We start from the raw sequence: 13,686 nt of genomic DNA, 5'->3' as shown, positions 1-13,686 counted from the left end.
ACATGCATGGGATAGACATACGGCTCCTGAATCCGAGACCAACGACTGATTAAGGTTAAAAAAAGTTCATGTAAAAAAACGACGGGAGGAAAGAACAAGAATGGAAGATATTTGTATGATATTTCCTCCCCTGTGTCTGCAGGTGCTTCTCTGCTTGGTAAGAACACTGGGACGGCCTTGTGGAAGTGCCTGGAGATATATGAATTAATTTGGGGGTCCGAGGGGGTCCCAGCTGACAGCAAGATCGTCTTCAGTTTCTCTTGTTCTCTTCCCACGGGCTGCGTCTGTTTGCTCGCTCTGTGATGACGAATGCGTCACCGAGACGTCTCTCTCCGCTGTCCTTGGAAGCTGACATCACCGGCCAGGTGTCCTCCGGACCATTAGCAGATGAATCCCCTCTTGCCTGAGCCCTTACACACGGGCTGAGACCCATCACTCAGCACTTAGGAATTAGCAGGGTCTGGTAGGGAAGAGAAGACGGCTGTTGTCGACATGTCCTAAAGAGCCCCCATTATCACAGCGTCCAGCAGATGAATGGCGGGGGAAGCCATGGGAATTCGACTTGTGACTTCAAACAACCCACCTGGTTTACCACCTCGAGGGAGAGAGGAACAGGACCTGCCCAAATGTCTTGATTTGTGTTACCCAGAACACGAAGCATGTTCAGAAACCTTTATCTCCGTACCCCAACGTGTAGGGCTGAAAGACCCTTAATATCCCCTTCATTCTCCAAGTGGTGGTCCGCCATGTTGGAAAATGTTGCATTGGTTCCATTGCACCCTGACTAGCTTCGGTTTCCATCAGGATGGAGCCCTGGGTGGATTTTGTCCATGATTACTTTGGAAAAGCAACGTTATGTTCTAAGGGCCTAACCCTCTCCATCCACCTCTAGACTTCTAAATGGTGTACAGCTCCTCAAACTCTAGCTATAATCGCAGTTGGGATCCTCCCAAGCAGGAAGTTCTAATCCACTTCCTGTTCTCTTCCCGCGTTGTTTTAGCGGACGGCGCGTGAGCCTATACCACTAGAGATTGTTTCCAGCCGTGCAGGTCCCTCCGTAATGCTATCTCGGGGCGAGGCAGGAATCTAAAACATGTGACGGGCCAGCAAGATGGTGGCAATAAGACCGAAGTGAAAAACTCGTGGAAATTGAGGACAGTTTGGAATGTGATCGTTCCCCTTTAAGCGGGGAGGAATAAGATGCTTCTTAATGGAGGAAACATGTGTAAGTCAACTACAGCTGTTTTCCTTCATAGCCCAAGGGCGCAAACATTGTTTTTTAGGCAGCATGCCTTAAAAAAGAACATCGCCCCTCGCTCACCTTCCCCACGGTCTCACAACTACAGCTTTTCCGCAGTTTATTGCGTGATGCGTAATGCAGAATTCTCCGGGATTTTGGCTACACGATGGTTGTGACTATCCACGTGCCAGGGATCGGCAGCTTCTCTCCAACCTTTCTGCATTCACGTGGCGGCACGCGTGCCAGCGGTGGGATTTAAAGCCGCCCGGCCGCGTGGTCTCATAAATCGTCTCGTAGGAGCTCGCGGGTTAACGCGGCATTGGCCGGCTGCCCGGGAACGCAGATGGGAAATGCCTGGAACCCCCCTCTCGCTCGCTGCACTCACCTGCCCTCTCCTCCGTGAACCTTTTCAGTTTGAGACCTTCTTACTGGAAACGCGTGCCCGTTAATTACTGTAAATGAGTGCGTCTTGCAGATGTCGGAGGCCGCAGAGTCTACGCGGAGAGGGAAGGTGCTTCGCAAGGCTGGCTGGGAAGCTGCTTCTTCTAAAATGACCACAATACAATCTAAGGTTCAGGGAACCACGAGAGGTTCGCTGGTGGTAGATGTGGCTCGTCACCAGATTGGCCACGGCCAATGGACAGACTAGATAGGCCAAATGGTGGCTGGCAAACTCTATGTTAAAGTATAGAAGGTCCTTTATCCAGCTATCTACGGCTAGCGACCGTATTGCATGAGTTTTCTCTCTCTCATGGTCTAACTGGTCTTGTTCTAGACTCTCTTTCTGGTGTTTTTGGCTGTCCTCCACAACCTGCCTACACACACTAGGGTAGGGTTTGTTCATGAGGACTACACCTGGGTGGGTAGGCCAATGATTCCATGTAGACATTAGACCTCCAATTTAGCTTCTCAGGATAAGGCGAGTGGACCCAGAACGCAAGAGGGCTGCCAGACTCGACAACCAACTCAACCACAGACTTGATCAACTCAACTTGACAATCAACCCAATGACGGTAGTTGAGTTTAGCTTGGTAACTTGACGGCAACTTAACCTGGCCTACTAGGTATTTAGCAGAGGTCAGGGAACCAACAAATTTCCCACAGAAAGTATATCGTGCCAATTCTGAATGTTCTTGTATCTTCTGGTCTCCTCCACTCCCTCAGCGTCCTTTAAAAACCAACTCATGTACGCACTCAGAACGCATTGTTCTTGGACTGAAATAGTATGGAGAGTAAATGAATTATGGGAAGAAAAAGACAAATTAAGGGGCAAATGTAATAGAAGCAATTTGTTTTCTGGAGTAAATAAGAATCAGTGGCTCGAATCGAATGCTTGAAGCAAGCTGCGTAAGGGAACTCAACATTTAACCCTTGTACCAGACGACGAAGAAGAAGTGAAGTGCGTCTTGGGCTCCAGAAAGAGCTGCTTTATGGTGGGCCCTAGAAAGAACCCCCAAAATACATTCTCATTCTAGAACACCAGACATAAAAATGGAGGAACAAGAGGTTAATGTGATAATGCCCTCATGGAATGTTCTACAGCAAGATTTCCTACAGAACACAATGTATCATTTTTTTTGTACCGTAATATAATTGTGTGTCATGTCCTATTTATTCTAAAAACTAAAATGGAATTTTATGAGCGCAATCCGATTCAATGGACTGAGGTAATGAACTGGGATCCATTAGGAAGACGGGGGGGGGGAGGAGGTGATGGGTAACATGAATGTTCTGCAAATACAGACAGTGCTGGATTTTAAGTTGACGGGAAGACAAAACAAACATGACAATGTTATTTTAGCTAAGTACTGTTTGCATCCTCCAGGGAGTGGGGACAAGTTACCGGAGGCAGGTGGGAGCCTTCTTGCAGAGGGACTGTTGACCTTCTATGTCCTCTGCTGGTAGGTCGTGGTGGACCTAACCTGAGGAAGGGGGTAAGACATGGAGGCCAAGGAACGTAGCCGGTCCAGGAGGCGAATACCAGTAACGAGGTCAAGGTCCAAACTAGAGGACCTCTAACTCAGGATGGATACTTGTCAGGTATGAGAAGGTTGGAGGGCAGGAACAGGTTGGATGACTGGAGGATAGGCAGGTAGCAGGAACGAGGTCAGGGGCAGATACGTGTTGAGTCGAGCCAACACTGACATCAGTTGATCACTTTGCTAAAGGTCGCGTACATTGTGACCTCGTGAGCAGACAGTTTTCTCTCTCATGTATTTCTCAAATACAGGGGTTTCTGAGGAAATGGGTGAAGCTTTTATACTTGGACCATACCATTTGCTGATATTCACCCCCCAAAGACCAGAGGTACCCAGAATTGAGCTTAAAGTCAGCATTTATACATATTTTCCCAGGGTATTTTTAATCATCAATATCATTCTGTGCCTTCAAAGATATTTCACTCTTGTAGCCTTCTTGGCTTCTGAGCGTTGGTTCCACGTGATTAATCTTCCTACGCGACATTCTATTACTACAAAATCAATGATTCGTTCCTAATGAAATGTGGGTTTTTTGGTGCTATGGGTTTTATTATTATTACCGTCATAAAGCGGGCCTTATTTAGTATCTGTTTATTTTAAGAAAAACAAATTCCTGATATTTCTAAGGAAGAAAATTGTGATCTAGTGTTTTAGAAACAAAAAAAAATAGATAAAATTGCAATCATAATTCTATGCATAATTATGAACTAAATAATAATAATAATAATAAACAAATAATAAAAATAATAATAAAATAATACCAATAATAAACAAATAATAAAAATAATAACAATAGAAACAAATAATAATAATACATTAATAATACCAATAATAAAATATAATAATAATAATAATACCAATAATAATAAATTAATTATAATATATATTAATTTTCTTTTGTATACTGTAAAGAGGACTCCTGAACGAAATAATAATAATAATAAAATAAAATAAAATAATAATAATTCCAATAATAATAATACACTAATAATAAAAATAAAATAATAATAATTCCCATTATAATACACTAATAATAAAAATAAAATAATAATAATTCCAATAATAATAATACACTAATAATAAAAATAAAATAATAATAATTCCCATTATAATACACTAATAATAAAAATAAAATAATAATAATTCCAATAATAATACACTAATAATAAAAATAAATATACATTTTCTTTTGCGTACAGTGATTTTGGGGTTAATGAAGAATTAGAACGAAGGCTTATTACGGGTCAGATTTTGTACGTGTCTCCAAGAACACACATGGCCAATTTATTGTTTGTCCGGTGGAATTTGGAAAGGATAAGAATCAGAGCTTGGCTCTCGGTATACGGCCGGTAGCGTCTTCATCTACTTAATGCAATATTTGATTACACGCAGAAGAGCTGGAATATCTGAGTCATTAACCTTGGATACAGAAGCAATGATGCAGACAGCAGCCCTGGGACTTCCAGACGGTTCACCGGCAGATGCTGTCGGACTACGCAGAACGTAACCATACAAAAAGCTAATCATTATACGGAGGGGTTAGTCCTTATTTCATCATCAAAATGGGATTGGGAACCAAAAGAAGACTTTGGGTGTCCAACCCACCCCATGTGATAAAGTCAATAAGATCCACTGGTCACCTTCTCTGATGCTTGATGAAGATATAAGGCAGGTTTGGGGCGGCATAAGAAGAAGATTGAAGAATGGAAAACAAAAGTAGCTTCTGAAGGGGGAAAAAAGTCCTAAGAATGGACCTCATGCCACCATTGGTGGTCCATGGCCAACAGAAGAGACTTGGAATGTTGGGATTATACCGTCCCTTTTTATTCTTCTGGTTTATGGAGCTCTTATGTATATAAAAAAAAATATGAAAGATGAAGGGTCTTGAAAATTTAAGAGAAACAAATAATATTATTTTAATTATTAAATAAAAGGGTAAAATAATAAGGAAAAGATAAAATGGATCAAAAAGTTGACTTTTATTATACTTTTTTTTTTTTTTACAAAAATTCCTTAAACAAAAGGGAATAAAAACCTTAAAAAAATATTAATCCTCCACTTATGCGTAAATAATTTTAAAGACATAAAAACAACCCGTTTAAAAAGCTTTTTTACCGTCTCTATGGCAACAACCTGCTTTCTGTCACCCTGACAATTAAGTGTCCCCGTAAAAAAAAAAAATGAATCGGGAATTGAGTGATAAAATTGTTAAATTGAGCCAAGTGGGTGGAAAAGCACTTTTAACCCCTTAAGGACAATGCGCGGCCCCTAAACCCATTGAAAACACTGCATGTCATTAAGGGGTTAACTGCGTTGACTTTTAGAACTTAAGGCGTCATATCTGCGGAGCTCATCAGAAGAGGCGGGGGGGGGAAATCCATTTATTTGCTCACCTTTTGATTTAGAGATTAATAAAATTCCAAGAACCCGGAAATTTCGATTATTAAACTTCGCTTTAGGCATGAAACACACAAATCCCGTGTTTTTTTCCTCCCCCTACTCTTTCCTCACCTGAATCATCTGTTTAGAAGATTAGGTCTGCAGACATCCTAGGGGAATAAATATAAATTTCTCTTTTGTTTGGGTTCAATTTTTTTTTTTTTTTTTTAAATCTGCATTTTTCAGGATTAAAAGCTTTGGAGCCTTCAACTTCCGGAAACAATTTTTATCGTCTTCACCGCTAATAAAATAGCAACCTCTCTACTGCTGGAGAGCACAAAAAAAAAAACATACGCAGAAATGATGAAAATAATAAAAAAAATAATAATAATATTAATAAAAAAAGGACATTTTTATATACGGAACATGTACGCTATAAAAATACGTCAAAAAAACCTCAAAAAATAAGCAGAGGGTTTAAAAATTTACAACCTGAGTATTTTGGTCTTAATCCCCTTAAGTACCCCCCCCCCAAATAAAACATCTGGACTCAATCAAGTGTCTCGAATCCAGATCACGGCGCTACGGGTTAGCATCGTTCCTGCTCATTCACAAGGTTAAGGTTTTAGGAGACTTAGTAGGACCTCGAAAGACTTCTACACCCACATGACCCATGACTCTAATGCATATGATAGCTGAGAGGCCCCTCTAAATTTTCATGGTGTCCCCTTTGGAGCCAGATGGAGAGGAGAAGAGCCCCTCTGCCCCTTTACCCCCCAACCCCCAGATACTTTAGGTGGGACATATCAGATCTCCTGTCTTCTACGCAGTAGATACCACGCGTGATCTCCAATCAATGTCATCATGATGGACCACCACACCAATGGATCCATTCATGATTTTTCTGCCAAATTAGATAAATCTGTACAAAGAAATGACCCAGTGGAACTCAGAAAAACGTACCTGCAACCCCAAGAAAGCCATGACCACCGAGTTGATTGTCCCAAGGATACCCTCTGGGTCGAAAGGCTGGGTGGTTTTATACAGCTCCTGAAAAAAAAGACACAGAGGGGACCGAAGGGTTTCTTTAGGTAGAAAGATAGATAGGATAGATAGGATGTCTTGAGACGGGGAGGGGGGTTGGGTTGAAAACCCCTTAACTTAAACATGTCTGTCTGGTTCATAAATCATGCATATAAATATCCCCTTTATCCTAAAATATGGGAACTTTTAAAGCAGGGTGGGGGAAGAGATTTATGCTTGCACACGTCACTTCCTGAGCATGCTCAGATATCTGGAATGCAAGCCAGGAAGCAGAAAGTATGAAAGGAAGATCTTTACCCCAAAAACTGCTGGGAAAAAAAGCCATGACCCCCAACGTTTCAGGTGTCTGAATTAGGGGGTGTGGTTAGAGGCGGGGTTGTGATATGACCTAGAAAGGTCAAGGTCATACCCATGAAGGGGCATAGTCAGGGCATGCCCACCATACCAGAAGTGCATAGCTTGCTAATTGAGGAATCAAGACACAAGTTCTCTCCCCCCCCCCGCTGTTTATTAGTAAACAATGTACCGGCTACTGCTTTTTCAAGTCATTAAAACAATTAGCAATCCTTCCTGTTTGTGGTCAAAGAAAAAAAAAAAATTAGCATTACCGGCTGAATCAGAGGGGTTTTTTTTTATTACAACCAGTTCTGGGAAAAAAAAAGAAAAGAGCAGTGGAAACAGAGATGATTTAAATCTATTAACGCAACCGCTGCTGAAAAGAGGAGAATATTCAGCGAAAAGAGAAAAAAATAAAAAAAGTAACAAGTCCGCTAATTGACGGGCCGCCAGGCATGTTTTGTAGGCATCTGGCAACAAAGGGGTTAATAGACCATTTCAATAAAAAAAATTTTGGTTCCCTCATAAAAAAGCAACATTTCTTTGACCGTTAACCTAAAATGGCACAGACGCCATTGGTCATGAAGGTTCTCCTGAACTTAGGAACTTGGTGGAAGCCTGAAGCTAAGTCAGATGTAGCGATGTTCCTCTGGGTTCCTCATTAGAACCTTGGTTGAGTTCCAAGAAGTCACGGCTCTATGGAATTCGAGGACCCTCAGGAATGATGGGCAGACGGTTAATTCTAATCTATAGATTGAGTAGAAGCAGGAGGACAAGCGCGACCAAAAAAGACCACCAAAGGTTTCTCAGGTGGCCAACCCCATGACTACCTTTACGACAAGCTTTTCATTTTTTTTCTTTTGAGGTTTTAGCGCCCATTAGTAAACCGGGGCCACTGAAACGCTGATCCTTAAATCGATGAGGGCTGACCTGTGTGTGTACACATATTTACCTTTAATAACAGGCTCTGCAGTCATCGGAATCAATAAGGCCGTATCATGGATTTATCTCCGTTTCGGCCCGGAGAGTGAACGCGAGAGCGATCCTCTGAGATGCCAGCGTCCTCTGTTCATCGCAATACATTAAAAAATCGGTGGGGTATGTTAAATAATTCATTTAATCAGACGTCGGGGGTGGGGTGGGGGATGATTCTGTAATCAAAGATTAGGTCATACAAATTAATAGGGGTTGTTATTTACGGTCTCGTGAAAAAGAAGCGGGGATGAGCTGTGTTAATAGTGAACGAGGTGGTAATCCTGTAGCTGGAACGCTTCAAAAACTTTAGGAGGACATCGACTTGCTTGGGCAAAATATCCATGCGTGGACAACAGTGTCCATGGAGAGCCTCGGAGGTCTATGGTCCATATGGGACCACTGGTCAAATGTCCATCACGAAGAATGTTCTAAACCATTCTTGATTTATTATTGTCAAAAGGTTCTCAAAGCAGAATTTAGACCATGGAGGCTAGCTGACCTAGAGGTGGGCATCATGGTGGCTTAGGACCAACTTTCCTTGGATTCTGATGGGAATTCCCAGGACCCTCCATCTCCTAATGCTAATGAATGATAATGTCTATGGAGGAAGGGACTTCATTAGCATTGCCATAAAGCATCAGCTCAGTGTGGTGGTTAAGCAGGTAAAGTCACCCAAAATAGCACATGGCTTCTAATGGTATGGACCACTACGATAACATTTGGTTCTTAAGGCCTTCTTTTATACCCAAGTGGTCGACAAATTACCTTACACGTTGGGTAATGATAGATATGGTTTGCCCCAAGCAGCCACTTGTCAATGTACCCAGCTGCCCCGCCGGTGCAGTTTTCATATTTGCCATAATTTCCGATCCCTCCGGGTCCGAGGTAACCCCTAAGAAAGAAATTTGTGATAATAGCGTTACTGAGGGATCTGCGCGGGCGGAAACAATCTCTAGCGCTAGAGTCTCACGCGTGGTCCACTAAAACAATGCAGGGAGAGAACAGGAAGTGGGGTGCAACTTCCTGTTTGGGATGACAAGAGGATTCCAATGAGGGATTATGGGAAATGGAGGGGAACTCGCCTAAAGCATCTCTGGTGGGAGTCAGCGATGGGAAAATTAAATAGTAAAAAGGGTTTCTCAACTTACGTGGGGCACCCGGGGACAGGCAGAAAGAACGTCAGGCAGAGCGAGAGCGTCTCCAGAGCCGCCATAATAATCCACTCGGGCCAGTACTCGGCAATATCCCAGATCCCAGCGGCCCATCGACGGCTCTGAGCGGACGATAAGATATACAGTCAGGAACGCAAACTGGGCCACTTCACGTCAATATTCAAAAGCTTTTTCCTCCTCTTTTCGCCCCGGTCAGCAGGAACACAAGTGTGCATTTTCTACAAGCAAGCAAGCAATTACACCGTGTTCTGCTTGTCGCAGCATTGCTGATGGAAGGATTAGAGACGGAAATATCTGACACACGCGCTTTTTTTTTTTCTCCATTTAAAAGGGACCCACGCTGGAAAATGCAGAGGAACGGCCTCCGGGGATCACTTTGTTTCTTTGTTTGGTCTGACTACGAGATCCGAAGCGGGCGTTTACGGGGAAATTATGAGCGGGGCTACGAAAGGGTTAATAATATTTCCATATTCTAATATTTCAACTCATTTAGCAAGTTCCCAGGTATGCCCTCTTTTAGGGATTCAAAGGGAAGCTTAATGCCCAGTCCGCTCCCACTTAAACCCCACCCACTGACCAAGCGCCACCCTCTTTCAAGCACACCACACCCATTTTTCATTTATACCCCGCCTACAATGCTTTTTTTAATGACAACTGTCCCTGGGAACACATTTTGCTGTACACTTCCTGCTTCCTGTAAAGCGGTAACCCAGGAGAATGCGGACTTCCTGCTCAAGCATCACTGTGTGTGAGGTAAAATGCCTTCCCCCTGTACTGGCAGACTTCTTGAATATATATATATATTTTTTCATTTTATCACAGTTTGGTAATTTAAGAAGCGGCAGCTTTCTTTGGCAAGCGCGGCGTTGTAGAAAATCACTCGTCTCCTCCGTGTAGCTCAGAGGACGCTCAATTAATTCACATCGTCGATTTGGCACCGACCCCAAGACGTCCCTTAGTGAACGCGGAGGCGCTGCGATTAAATGCGTCCCCTTCTCAAACCCACCAATGCTCCGGGATCCCCCAGCAGGAAAACCTGAGCGTGTTTGATGGCGCATGATTGGCAACGTGGCATGGCGTTCCGCAGGGCAAGGGGAGGAAATAACAATTAATAAACGAAAATAAATACTATCGTTATGTATTGTTTTATATAGCGCCATCATGTTCTGTAGCGCTGTACACAGATTGGTAAATCCACTCAAAGCCGCATCTAGCGGGGGTTACGCCAACTCACCTCCCCCCCGTCTAGGTTCGGCAGACTGAAGTGCGCGTGCATGAGCGCCACCACGAGGTAGGTGAAGCCCAGTCTCTGGAGGACGCCTGGTATCCGAGCCCAACGCCAGGACACTGCGGGGAGAGCGTAAAACCGACCAATGAGAATTAATGCGGGATAAAAATATAGAGAATACCAGCAGGTCGGCCCCATTGGGCCCTTTCTCCTGCTGTAAAGAGTCGTTGGTCTCGTCTTAGAGGGGGTATATTATTGTATACAGAGCTGTGCAGGAAAGAGTTAAATAAGCTATTACCGGGGCTTTCATGTACCCCCCAGTCCCGCGGGGTATAGGATTTGTGTCATGTAGGGGGTAACGCGCTTTTCCCTTTAATGCTCCCGTTAATGGATCTGCGTGTTTTCTGTTAATTCATTCCTTTTCATGTTAGTCGGAGCGGCTCCGTGTCCATGGCGTGTTGCGCGCTCAGGAGCTTCTGCTGACATGGATTGCGTCATATGTCCGGCGGTCTCCTCCATTAAAAGCAAAATACGAATCGATTCCGCGTCTGAAACCCGGGCATTTAAATATTCTTTCAGGAACGGGATTATGTGTAAGGAGACATTCAAGGGGTTAAAATTCAGGAGAGGAAAGAGGCATCGGGGATATGGGAGAGGGACTGGACTAACTGAACAGGGACACTCGGCACATATGGAATTAATCCCTCGTGCACTTATACAAAATAAAATCATAGATTTAGATAATGTTTATTTTTCTATAATAATATATAAATATTAATCTATATTTAATATATTAATATTAATCATTTTGTAAATAATAATCATAATAAAATTAAAATAAGGGGTAGAATTCCCCCCCCCCAAAAAAAACATAGATTTTAATTAGGAAGAAGGTTTCCAATGAATCTCTGTAAATGTCAAAAATCATTTTGAGCATGAAAATTGACATTTTGCCCCATAAAAAAATAACATTTTAGGTCCAGATAGGAAAAAAAACCAAACCCTGTGAGTCTTAATGGAATAGTCGAAAAAATTCGAAATATTATTCTGTGCTCCCAAGGAAGTTACATATTTAGTACAATTTAGTATATCGGGCCCTTAGGACAGCACTGAATTTTAGGGAATATTTTCAAAAATTGTGGCCAAAAAATAAAAAAATAATTAAATTTTTAAAAATGAAAATGTATTTAAAAAAAACTGGCTTCTAGAGTTTGTTCGATATGCAAGCGGCCGATCTTTGCGTATTATAAGTCGATAGGGGCCGCCATTAAGAAATTGTCTGATGCCGGGGCCCCTGACTGGCAGCACGATGTTTTATTGCATTGGATTAACGAGATTGTATTATTTATATGCAATTACGGCAGAAATGCCCCCCCCCCCCGGCAGGCATCGACATCTTGTCAATATTTATGGAAATAAAGTTCCCGTTTTGCACATTCGGCGTAATTCAAAGAGCTGCCTAACGAGGGGTTAAACGTATCGCAGAGGGGGGGGCGAGGTACCCAGAACCAAATTAAAAAATGGAAGAAAACTAAATTCTGAAAGTTTTGTGGGCAGCTGTCGAGGCAGGGAATGGAGACACAGCGTGTTCATACCTGCCAAGTGTCTCTCTTTAGTTTGACCAGTCCCTCTTTCCTCCCCTGTGTACCCCTCTCCTTCTGTCTGATGATCACTTCCATGAAAAACAAAATTCAAAGCGATCCGGGTGATACGGGATCGAAATCAGTATATTTCAGATTATGGCTAGTGATGTCTCAGCCTGAAACCTGGAGGGGTATCCTCTGGTGCCTCTCTTTCCTCCCCTGTGCCCCTACCTCCTCTATTGTGCCCCCTTACCTCTCTTGAGGCCCCTCTTTCTTCCCCTGTGCCCTTTTCTCCTCCATTGTGCCCCTCTTACCTCTCCTGATGCCTCTCTCTTTCTTCCCCTGTGCCCTTTTCTCCTCCATTGTGCCCCTCTTACCTCTCCTGGTGCCCCTCTTTCCTCCCCTGTGCCCCAATCTCCTCCGCTGTGCCCCTATTACCTCTCCTGATGACCCTCTTTCCTTCCTTGTGACAGTCTCTCCTCCCCTGATGCCCCTCTTTGCTCCCATGATTCCCCTCTTACCTCCCCTGTGCCCTTCTTACCTCTCCTCTTTCCTCCCCAGGGTTCTACAGCCCTAAAAGCCCCAATTATGTGTATAGAAACAGGAGGGAAGAAAACCCATTATTCTTCTTCTAAATGCCCCACCCAGTTACACAAAAAGCCCCGCCCCACCCACAGCTCTGACCACACCCTTTAAAAGAAAATGACCCTTTTATGGTCCGGGGGAGCCATTATGAGGAAACAGCCAGGCAGGAAGTTAAAAATCCATGGCATGTTCTGGCTTAGGACGGCAGGTCCAGGGGGAGGTCACTGCAAAATTGGGGGCCCATCGCCATCTTTCGCGATCAGGCCCCCCTGGGGTGCCCCTGCGGAATGGGAATGAATGGTGACAAGGGAGCTCTCTAATCTCCTCAACGGTCCCATTTATATAATGGAGGCCGCGCCGAGCCGTTAGTCGCTGACCGACTGTCCCCAGCGAGGGAGGAACACGATGTCGTGAAGATTACCCAGAAGGTGGGCAGAACATTCCACCGTAGAATGTTGGCAACAATGCGTTAAATGTCAGCAGAGCTCTGAGTGCAGGAAAAAAAGGAGAATAATAAAAAGAGAAATCATTAAACGTCAGAGCGAAAGTGAGTGAATGTTACAGTAAATACATTAGCAATAACATCTTCCCGATGCACTCCGGACACTCACGAGACTAATGCCCTCTAATCTGTGAGTTTCTGCAAATGAAGCGCTCTAATATCCCAGGGATTGTGTGAGAGACGAGCTAACGGGAGAGATGCGCAGGAGAAGACATCTTGGCCAGACCAGGGGGGGCACATGCGCAGCACTGGTGGGGTAATAGTTTGCCATGTGGAGAATCCCTTACAAAATAAGGTCCCTAAAATATCCATACATATAGGGCTTTCTTTTGCTGTAGGGTGGTGGTTTAATAAAACATCATGAGGGTGGTGGATCAGTGGAACATCCTCCTAGCAGAAGTGGTAGAGGGTAATACAGTGAGGGTATTAAACACGCATGGCATAGGCATATGGCTCCTGAAGACGAGACCAACGACTGATTAAGGTTTGAGTCTTTACAGCAGGAGAAACGGGCGCCATCTCTCTGCCACCCTCTACAAAATCGACACCGCGCTTCTCCTGTAGAAGAAATATAATTTCAAGAAGGTCCTAGCGTCGAAGCTCTTGAAAGGCTTGGCCCATGAACTCATCCTTTCCCAAAAGTCAATGTTCTTAAAAGCCTGC

At 43.7% G+C, this 13,686-nt stretch overlaps 1 protein-coding gene across 1 annotated transcript in view; it reads right to left on the bottom strand.

The window, feature by feature from the left end:
• LOC128469278 (heparan-alpha-glucosaminide N-acetyltransferase-like) overlaps nt 1–13,686 on the bottom strand; it is a 63,820-nt gene that overhangs the window by 15,000 nt on the left and 35,134 nt on the right. The window contains exons 12-15 of the mRNA XM_053451099.1: nt 10,360–10,472; nt 9,102–9,226; nt 8,719–8,845; nt 6,562–6,648 (exon numbers count right to left, since the gene is read on the bottom strand). Coding sequence (XP_053307074.1) covers nt 6,562–6,648; nt 8,719–8,845; nt 9,102–9,226; nt 10,360–10,472 — 452 coding nt within the window. The remainder of the gene's footprint in view (nt 1–6,561; nt 6,649–8,718; nt 8,846–9,101; nt 9,227–10,359; nt 10,473–13,686) is intronic.

Source organism: Spea bombifrons, chromosome 11 (assembly GCF_027358695.1).
Source record: "Spea bombifrons isolate aSpeBom1 chromosome 11, aSpeBom1.2.pri, whole genome shotgun sequence".
NCBI classification, from domain to species: Eukaryota; Metazoa; Chordata; class Amphibia; order Anura; family Pelobatidae; genus Spea; species Spea bombifrons.
The sequence above is the reverse complement of the archived record's forward strand: the minus strand, read 5'-3'. Positions and strand labels throughout refer to the sequence as shown.